The sequence below is a fragment of the Oncorhynchus keta genome, chromosome 11, assembly GCF_023373465.1.
Source record: "Oncorhynchus keta strain PuntledgeMale-10-30-2019 chromosome 11, Oket_V2, whole genome shotgun sequence".
NCBI lineage: Eukaryota > Metazoa > Chordata > Actinopteri > Salmoniformes > Salmonidae > Oncorhynchus > Oncorhynchus keta.
In genome coordinates this window covers 3,538,395-3,549,670 of record NC_068431.1, presented here as the reverse complement: position 1 = coordinate 3,549,670, position 11,276 = coordinate 3,538,395, and the positions used below count along the sequence as shown (strand labels likewise).

Sequence of the window (11,276 nt, the reverse complement as noted above, 5' to 3'; positions counted from 1 at the left end):
CACACTGGACAGGTGTAATGAATATATGTAAAAATGACCATAACAAGCGTTCTAATCACCTGTAAATACACACTGGACAGGTGTAATGAATATATGTAAAAATGACCATAACAAGCGTTCTAATCACCTGTAAATACACACTGGACAGGTGTAATGAATATATGTAAAAATGACCATAACAAGCGTTCTAATCACCTGTAAATGCACACTGGACAGGTGTAATGAATATATGTAAAAATGACCATAACAAGTGTTCTAATCACCTGTAAATGCACACTGGACAGGTGTAATGAATATATGTAAAAATGACCATAACAAGCGTTCTAATCACCTGTAAATGCACACTGAACAGGTGTAATGAACGCATGTAAAACTGCCCATAACAAGCGTTCTAATCACCTGTAAATGCACACTGAACAGGTGTAATGAACGCATGTAAAACTGCCGATAACAAGCGTTCTAATCACCTGTAAATGCACACTGAACAGGTGTAATGAACGCGTGTAAAAATGACCATAACAAGCGTTCTAATCACCTGTAAATGCACACTGGACAGGTGTAATGAACACATGTAAAAATGACCATAACAAGCGTTCTAATCACCTGTAAATGCACACTGGACAGGTGTAATGAATATATGTAAAAATGACCATAACAAGTGTTCTAATCACCTGTAAATACATACTGGACAGGTGTAATGTAAAAATTACTTTTGACTCCTAAAAAAGCTTGTGAAAAATGTTAATTACAAGTGTTAAGACGAATTGCTTGTTGGACGATCTGAACATTTTGGCTTTCCATAGCGCCAGAGAATTTACGAACGCGCCTTTTGGTTGGTTCCGTCGCCATGGTGACCAATAGACATCAACAACCCGACGGTCGACATGGCATCTGAGACTAAGTTTTCCTTCAACCTCCTCCCAACCAAGACATTTTCCTTCCTTCAGGACAAAAGCACGCTACAACTACTCATGAAATGGTTACGTTATAGATCTTATGGTTTTGTGTCATTTATTTGTCTATGTTTATAGCTAGTTAGCTATACTTATCAACATCATCCTAGCTAGCTACTGTTACTAACGTTAGCCGACCAGCTATGTAGACAAGACAAACTAGCTAGGTATATCAGTGTGTCAGTTCTCTAGTGAAACCAGCTAATGGATTTGTGTGTGTGTGTGTGTGTGTGTGTGTGTGTGTGTGTGTGTGTGTGTGTGTGTGTGTGTGTGTGTGTGTGTGTGTGTGTGTGTGTGTGTGTGTGTGTGTGTGTGTGTGTGTGTGTGTGTGTGTCAGGTCCATGCTCGGGCGCATCTCAGCCCAGGCCTTCAGCTTTGACCAGAACTTCTACCCATACAACAGCCACGACTTTACTCTGGTGAGTTAACGTACACACACACACGTTTGTTTCCAGGCACTGCACCTTGTAAAGGGCCAATAGTAATGTCTGTGTGTGTGTGTGTGTGTGTGTCAAGAGTTTCTTCAGAGACCCCTGTGTGCTGACCAACCTCAGGAAGATGGAGGCTGGAGCCTGGGTTACTCTGGGTATGTCATTTCACCTCTATCACCTCTACCCAGTTAGCAATCCAAAGGCCTGTGTCCCTCCAGAGTGGTCTCACGCTGTGCAATAGTTTTTTTTGCCAATTGCCTCATTCATGGGGTGATATGACACTTTGTCAAGCAGCAGCCTTGGTCCTGCCAGTCACGTGCCGTTTTCCTCACGCAGCCTACCGTCCCTCTCCCAACCCGCTACACCACAGCTGCCAATCGGAGGCAAGATGCTTTTTCAGCGTCAAGCCAGTGGCGTGCATACTCCCTGTCACCACTTATTTGGATCTATTTGTATTATTTAAGATACATTGGATGCCATGTTCATTTGAAAAACAGTTGGGGATTTCCTATAAGTATTTATAAATACTGTAAATTATTGTGTGTGTGTGTGTGTGTGTGTGTGTGTGTGTGTGTGTGTGTGTGTGTGTGTGTGTGTGTGTGTGTGTGTGTGTGTGTGTGTGTGTGTGTGTGTGTGTGTGTGTGTGTGTGTGTGTGTGTGTGTGTGTGTGTGTGTGTGTGTGTGTGCGTGCGTGTGTGTAAAATATCAGATAGTGAGGGCCAGTCCTGGTTACCTGGATCAACAGGTGACAAAAAATAAATAGTCAAATCAAATGAAATGTTTTATTGACAGGCTTCTCACACAGTAAAATGGCAACAAAAGTGACATAGTAAAGGAATCAAAGTGACATTGTAAATATAATAAAACTAAATCAAGTAAAGAAACATGCAGATCAAAGAAAATAAGTTAACTTAGATAGCCTATAGGCATCTATACTGAACAAAAATATAAACTCAACATGACAATTTCAACAATTTCATGAGTTACAGTTCATATAAGGAAATAGGTCAATTGAAATCAATTAATTAGGCCCTAATCTATGGAAAATGGCTACCAAGACTATTGCTGATGCCTTGCCTGTTTGATGGCTCGTCAGAGGTCGTAGTGTAATTTCTTATAATTGTCCGGGTTAATGTCCCGCTCCTTGAAAGCGGCAGCTCTAACCGATTGGTCAGTGCGGATGCTGCCTGCAATCCATGGCTTCTGGTTGGGGTATGTATGTACGGTTGTTGTGGAGACAATGTTGTAGATGAACTTATTAATGAAGGAGACTGATGTAAATATTATCGGATGAATTCTGGAACATATTCCAGTCTGTGCTAGCAAAACAGTCCTGTAGCTTAGCAACCGCTTCATCGGACCACTTCCGGTACATCCTGTTTGAGTTTTTGCTTGTAAGCAGGAATCAGGAGGATAGCGTTATGGTCTGATTTGCTAAAGGGAAGGCGAGGGAGGTCCTTGTATGCGTTTCTCTGTGTGGAGTAAAGGTGATCTAGAGTTAATGGCAAAGAAGGGGGCCGAGTGATAAATGGCAGATATGTGAGGGCAGAACTAATACACAGGCTCTGACTTCTCACTAAGGGATGGCCAGATGGTGAACTACAAAGCACAAAATGGCCACCCCTACAAGAACTACAGATCCCAAAATAGTCGACCGCCAAAAACGACAATACCCAGAAGCAAAGGGAACGCTAGCAAGGTGGGGCCGACCCACATATTACGGGTCAAGCCACACCAGGAAGAGAGAGATCGCAAGGAGCTGTGGACCTGTGAACCATTGAGAAAGAGGAAGTGATAATATATCTGATGGATTTACCGTGTATGACCTGGACTGTTTGGACTGTTGGCGGTTTTGGACCCTGATCTACCGAGAACCCGATTTGTGTACCGAACCCTGCTGTCCTCGACCACGCCTGCGGCCTGGGGGGTCTAGAAACAAACATTCGGGCACTGTCCTGTTCGAAAGAGCTCTCTCTGGTGTGATCTTGTTGTCGGCCTTCCACTTAATTTGTTTACAAACTCTCCTAACCCTGAAGAGAATTGTCACATGTTTTTTCGCTTCCAGTTGCACAGGTTACATGCTGGTAAAGATGAGGTAAAACAGATTTCAGTGTTCTGCAATAAAATCACTGGCCATGAGAAATGCTGCATCTGAATGTGCATTTCCTTGTTTGCTTATGGACCTGTACAGCTCATTGAGTACTTTCTTAGTGCCAGCATCGGTTTTTGGTAGTAAATAGACCACTATGAAAAATATATCTGAACTCTCTAGGTAAATAGTATGGTCTGCAGCTTATCATGAGGTATTCTAACTCAGACAAGCAAAATCTTGAGACTTTCTTAACATTAGCTATTGTTAACAAAGACACACCCCTCCCTTTCTAGCCTTACCCGAGTCTGCCGTCTGGTCTTGACGATCTTCATGATGCATAGAAAAACTATCAAGTTGTACATCCATGCCCTCGTTCAGCCACGGCTCCAAGAAACAGAGGATATTACCGTTTTTCAGGTGTCGTTGATAAGATAGTCTGGAACGGAGCTCACCCAGTTTGTTCTCCAGTGACTGCCAACAAAACAGTGGTAGGGTAGATGGACGTAGTCTTGTCTTGTCGCGGCCCTTCTTGCCTCTTTAGAGTCCGGGGTAAGCCGAACGGCCAGAGCTGCCAACTTATTGAGGTTAGTGATCTCTGTTCTGATGTCCAGAAGCTGTTTCAGTCATAGGTAATGATGGCAGAGACGTTATGTAAAAAAAGTTAAGATCATTGGTCAGGAGCCCGTCTTCCATCAGAACAGTGTGTGTGTTCCAGAGGGTGAGGTGGTGTGTGTACAGGCAGAGGTAGTGCCGTGCAGTAAGGTCAGTATGGAGATGTTTGACCCTCTCTACTCCAGTGGAATCATCACATCCTCTGGACACATCACCAAATGTTTCCATGACACACACCCTGACTACGACCTACTGAGACAGGTAACATATGCACACAAACACACACACCTTCACAAACACACACACATTAACGCTATTTATGCAACTTAATAGTCTTTATGCTCCTATTATGCTATCATAATTGTGTGTGTGTGTGTGTGTGTGTGTGTGTGTGTGTGTGTGTGTGTGTGTGTGTGTGTGTGTGTGTGTGTGTGTGTGTGTGTGTGTGTGTGTGTGTGTGTGTGTGTGTGTAGATGTTGCAGGAGGATGGCAGTGAGGAGTATGGAGTGATGGAGAGGAGAGAGTTCCTGTTCCTATTGTTTAAACACATGACTCTGGGAGGAGAGCTGTGTCAGTATGAAGATACCATCAACCCCTACATAGACACCACCAGAACCATTTATAGGGATCTGGTCAGGTATACAGACACAGTACACCACACCATACTCACACCATACACCCCAACATACACTACAACATACACCCCAACATACACCACACCATACACCCCAACATACACCACACCATACACCCCAACATACACCACACCATACACCACACATTCACCATACACCACACATACGATACACCACACTGTACACCACACCATACTCACACACTGTACACCACACCATGCCACACACCATACACCACACCATACTCACACACCGTACACCACACAATACACCACACCATACTCACACACTGTACACCACACCATACTCACACACTGTACACCACACCATACACCACACCATGCCACACACCATACACCACACCATACTCACACACCGTACACCACACCGTACACCACACAATACACCACACCGTACACCACACCATACTCACACACTGTACACCACACCATACTCACACACTGTACACCACACCATACACCACACCATGTACACACATACACACCATACACCACACCATACACCACACAATACACCACACCATACTCACACACCGTGCACCACGCCGTACACCACACATACACATACACCCACACCACACTGTACACCACACCATACACCCACACATCATACACCACACCATACACCCACACCATACACCACACCATACTCACACACCGTACACCACACCGTACACCACACCATACACCACACCATACACCACACAATACACCACACCATACTCACACACCGTGCACCACGCCGTACACCACACATACACATACACCCACACCACACTGTACACCACACCATACACCCACACATCATACACCACACCATATACCACACCATACTCACCATACACACCACACCATACACACCATACCGTATACCATACACCACAGCATAAACACACCACACTGTATACCAATATACCACACCATACACCGTACATACACTACACACACACACCATACCGTATACCATCCACCATGCCATACACCACACTGTATACCAATATACCATTCCATACACCACACCATACACACACCATACCATAAACATACACCGTACAGCACACAAACACACACACACACCATATACCCACACCCTAAACACACACCATACACACACATACACTGCACCATACACCCACACCCTAAACACACACCATACACACCCACACACCACACCATACACCCACACCCTAAACACACACCATACACACATACACCACACCATACACCCACACCCTACACACACACCATACACACCCACACACCACACCATAAACACACACCATACACACATACACCACACCATACACACATACACCACACCATACACCCACACCCTAAACACACACCATACACACCCACACACCACACCATACACCCACACCCTAAACACACACCATACACCCACACACCACACCCTAAACACACACCATACACACCCACACACCACACCATACACCCACACCCTAAACACACCCATACACCACACCATACACCCACACCCTAAACACACACCATACACACATACACCACACCATACACCCACACCCTAAACACACACCATACACACACACACCACACCATACACCCACACCCTAAACACACACCATACACACCCACACACCACACCATACACCCACACCCTAAACACACACCATACACACCCACACACCACACCCTAAACACACACCATACACACCCACACACCACACCATACACCCACACCCTAAACACACACCATACACACATACACCACACCATACACACCCACACACCACACCATACACCCACACCCTAAACACACACCCATACACCACACCATACACCCACACCCTAAACACACACCATACACCCACACACCACACCCTAAACACACACCATACACACATACACCACACCATACACCCACACCCTAAACACACACCATACACACATACAACACACCATACACACCCACACACCACACCATACACCCACACCATACACCCACACCCTAAACATACACACATACACCACACCATACACACCCACACACCACACCATACACCCACACCCTAAACACACACCATACACCCACACCATACACCCACACACCACACCATACACCCACACCCTAAACACACACCATACACCCACACACCACACCATACACCCACACCATACACCCACACCCTAAACATACACACATACACCACACCATACACCCACACCCTAAACATACACACATACACCACACCATACACACCCACACACCACACCATACACCCACACCCTAAACACACACCATACACCCACACCATACACCCACACACCACACCATACACCCCTGCACTAGTAGATGGTGTCTGTGATGCTTTGTGTTCCAGTGTTCAGAAGAATCCAGAGAGCAAGGAGATCAGTGTGGTTTCCACTGTCATCAAAGTCTCTGCTTTGGTAACATTATATTATTATTACTGCTATTGAAAGATAATTATTATCAAACACCATTGTAAATGCAACCTATATTTCCCTTTTCTACTTTAACTATTTGCACATCATTAAAACACGGGGGCAGCAGGGTAGCCTAGTGGTTAGAGCGTTGGACTAGTAACCGAAAGGTTGGAAGTTCAAACCCCCGAGCTGACAAGGTACAAATCTGTCGTTCTGCCCCTGAACAGGCAGTTCACTGTTCCTAGGCCGTCATTGAAAATAAGAGTTTGTTCTTAACTGGTTAAATAAAGGTAAAATAATAAGTATAGACATATAACACATTTGAAATGTCTCTATTCTTTTGTGTAATGGGTGTAATGTTTACTGTTCAGTTTTTATTGTTTATTTCCCTTTTGTTCATTATCTATTTCACTTGCTTTGACAATGTAAACACAATGTTTCCCATGACAATAAAGCCCTTTAATTTGAAATGATATTGAAATTGAGAGAGAGAGAGACTCTCAGCCGTATCTTATCCTGTGTTCTCTTCAGGATGTATCTGGTGTGTGTTACCCAGCCAGAGAAGAAGAGGATCAGTCATTCTCCTACCTCATAGTGGACCCCTTCAGAAGACATGTCTATGTGTTCTACCACTGTTATGGAGTAGGCGCCTTCACACTGTAACATACACACCAATCCAATCCAATGTTTTGGACAATCTGGTAGGGGGAGTGAATGAGTTCCTACTTCAGGGAGAATGAGGAGAGGCTGAGTTGGTCTATTGTCTCAGTAAGTGGCCTGCTAGGATGGACTGTTCCGTCTACAGCTACTGTCTGACTGTTCCGTCTACAGCTACTGTCTGACTGTTCCGTCTACAACTACTGTCTGACTGTTCCGTCTACAGCTACTGTCTGACTGTTCCGTCTACAACTACTGTCTGACTGTTCCGTCTACAACTACTGTCTGACTGTTCCGTCTACAACTACTGTCTGACTGTTCCGTCTACAGCTACTGTCTGACTGTTCCGTCTACAACTACTGTCTGACTGTTCCGTCTACAACTACTGTCTGACTGTTCCGTCTACAACTACTGTCTGACTGTTCCGTCTACAACTACTGTCTGACTGTTCCGTCTACAACTACTGTCTGACTGTTCCGTCTACAACTACTGTCTGACTGTTCCGTCTACAACTACTGTCTGACTGTTACATCTACAACTACTGTCTGACTGTTACGTCTACAACTACTGTCTGACTGTTACGTCTACAACTACTGTCTGACTGTTCCGTCTACAGCTACTGTCTGACTGTTCCGTCTACAGCTACTGTCTGACTGTTCCGTCTACAGCTACTGTCTGACTGTTCCGTCTACAACTACTGTCTGACTGTTCCGTCTACAACTACTGTCTGACTGTTCCGTCTACAACTACTGTCTGACTGTTCCGTCTACAACTACTGTCTGACTGTTCCGTCTACAACTACTGTCTGACTGTTCCGTCTACAACTACTATCTGACTGTTCCGTCTACAGCTACTATCTGACTGTTCCGTCTACAACTACTGTCTGACTGTTACGTCTACAACTACTGTCTGACTGTTCCGTCTACAGCTACTGTCTGACTGTTCCGTCTACAGCTACTGTCTGACTGTTCCGTCTACAGCTACTGTCTGACTGTTCCGTCTACAACTACTGTCTGACTGTTCCGTCTACAACTACTGTCTGACTGTTCCGTCTACAACTACTGTCTGACTGTTCCGTCTACAACTACTGTCTGACTGTTCCGTCTACAACTACTGTCTGACTGTTCCGTCTACAGCTACTGTCTGACTGTTCCGTCTACAGCTACTGTCTGACTGTTCCGTCTACAGCTACTGTCTGACTGTTCCGTCTACAGCTACTGTCTGACTGTTCCGTCTACAGCTACTGTCTGACTGTTCCGTCTACAACTACTGTCTGACTGTTCCGTCTACAACTACTGTCTGACTGTTCCGTCTACAACTACTGTCTGACTGTTCCGTCTACAACTACTGTCTGACTGTTCCGTCTACAACTACTGTCTGACTGTTCCGTCTACAACTACTGTCTGACTGTTCCGTCTACAACTACTGTCTGACTGTTCCGTCTACAACTACTGTCTGACTGTTCCGTCTACAACTACTGTCTGACTGTTCCGTCTACAACTACTGTCTGACTGTTCCGTCTACAACTACTGTCTGACTGTTCCGTCTACAACTACTGTCTGACTGTTCCGTCTACAACTACTGTCTGACTGTTCCGTCTACAACTACTGTCTGACTGTTCCGTCTACAGCTACTGTCTGACTGTTCCGTCTACAGCTACTGTCTGACTGTTCCGTCTACAACTACTGTCTGACTGTTCCGTCTACAACTACTGTCTGACTGTTCCGTCTACAGCTACTGTCTGACTGTTCCGTCTACAGCTACTGTCTGACTGTTCCGTCTACAGCTACTGTCTGACTGTTCCGTCTACAGCTACTGTCTGACTGTTCCGTCTACAGCTACTGTCTGACTGTTCCGTCTACAACTACTGTCTGACTGTTCCGTCTACAACTACTGTCTGACTGTTCCGTCTACAACTACTGTCTGACTGTTCCGTCTACAACTACTGTCTGACTGTTCCGTCTACAACTACTGTCTGACTGTTCCGTCTACAGCTACTGTCTGACTGTTCCGTCTACAGCTACTGTCTGACTGTTCCGTCTACAACTACTGTCTGACTGTTCCGTCTACAACTACTGTCTGACTGTTCCGTCTACAACTACTGTCTGACTGTTCCGTCTACAGCTACTGTCTGACTGTTCCGTCTACAGCTACTGTCTGACTGTTCCGTCTACAGCTACTGTCTGACTGTTCCGTCTACAGCTACTGTCTGACTGTTCCGTCTACAACTACTGTCTGACTGTTCCGTCTACAACTACTGTCTGACTGTTCCGTCTACAACTACTGTCTGACTGTTCCGTCTACAACTACTGTCTGACTGTTCCGTCTACAACTACTGTCTGACTGTTCCGTCTACAACTACTGTCTGACTTTCCGTTCCGTTCTACAGCTACTGTCTGACTGTTCCGTCTACAACTACTGTCTGACTGTTCCGTCTACAACTACTGTCTGACTGTTCCGTCTACAACTACTGTCTGACTGTTCCGTCTACAACTACTGTCTGACTGTTCCGTCTACAACTACTGTCTGACTGTTCCGTCTACAACTACTGTCTGACTGTTCCGTCTACAACTACTGTCTGACTGTTCCGTCTACAACTACTGTCTGACTGTTCCGTCTACAACTACTGTCTGACTGTTCCGTCTACAGCTACTGTCTGACTGTTCCGTCTACAACTACTGTCTGACTGTTCCGTCTACAACTACTGTCTGACTGTTCCGTCTACAACTACTGTCTGACTGTTCCGTCTACAACTACTGTCTGACTGTTCCGTCTACAACTACTGTCTGACTGTTCCGTCTACAGCTACTGTCTGACTGTTCCGTCTACAACTACTGTCTGACTGTTGTTACTGTCTGACTGTTCCGTCTACAACTACTGTCTGACTGTTCCGTCTACAACTACTGTCTGACTGTTCCGTCGACAACTACTGTCTGACTGTTCCGTCTGACAACTACTGTCTGACTGTTCCGTCTACAACTACTGTCTGACTGTTCCGTCTACAACTACTGTCTGACTGTTCCGTCTACAGCTACTGCCTGACTGTTCCGTCTACAGCTACTGTCTGACTGTTCCGTCTACAACTACTGTCTGACTGTTCCGTCTACAACTACTGTCTGACTGTTCCGTCTACAACTACTGTCTGACTGTTCCGTCTACAACTACTGTCTGACTGTTCCGTCTACAGCTACTGTTTGACTGTTCCGTCTACAGCTACTGTCTGACTGTTCCGTCTACAGCTACTGTCTGACTGTTCCGTCTACAGCTACTGTCTGACTGTTCCAATACTCCAGATGTAATGCAACTCTTCACACTATTGATGGTCTTGTCCTTTTGTGTTTATCAATAAAATTATTGTTGTGAAAATGTTATTTCTATCAATGATTTTATTTGTATATAATGTCTATATATCTATGACTCTCCTAACTTTACAGCTAGTTAGGATGTCA

At 45.2% G+C, this 11,276-nt stretch overlaps 1 protein-coding gene across 2 annotated transcripts; it reads left to right on the top strand.

Moving 5' to 3' along the window:
• Positions 1-838: 838 nt before the first annotated feature.
• cfap300 (cilia and flagella associated protein 300) lies at positions 839-10,196 on the top strand. Of its 2 annotated transcripts, XM_052529165.1 has the most exons (8): positions 839-979; positions 1,291-1,372; positions 1,470-1,539; positions 2,094-2,129; positions 4,192-4,349; positions 4,562-4,725; positions 7,107-7,173; positions 7,702-10,196. In XM_052529165.1, the coding sequence occupies exons 1-8, from the start codon at positions 885-887 to the stop codon at positions 7,831-7,833; spliced, it is 804 nt and encodes a 267-aa protein (XP_052385125.1). In that variant the 5' UTR covers positions 839-884; the 3' UTR covers positions 7,834-10,196. The 2 variants fall into 2 exon arrangements, with proteins under 2 accessions (XP_052385125.1, XP_052385126.1); XM_052529166.1 differs by lacking the exon at positions 2,094-2,129 and having other exon boundaries at positions 861-979.
• The last annotated feature ends 1,080 nt before the right edge of the window (positions 10,197-11,276 follow it).

What these genes read in the sequence shown, in the direction of transcription:
- cfap300 (XM_052529165.1), top strand. Translation starts at nt 885, where the DNA reads ATGGCATCTGAGACTAAGTTTTCCTTCAACCTCCTCCCAACCAAGACA. An exon ending in CTGGTTACCTGGATCAACAG is followed by an intron (nt 2,130 to 4,191) that starts GTGACAAAAAAT and finishes TGTGTGTTCCAG; the next exon opens with AGGGTGAGGTGGTGTGTGTA. An exon ending in ACTACGACCTACTGAGACAG is followed by an intron (nt 4,350 to 4,561) that starts GTAACATATGCA and finishes GTGTGTGTGTAG; the next exon opens with ATGTTGCAGGAGGATGGCAG.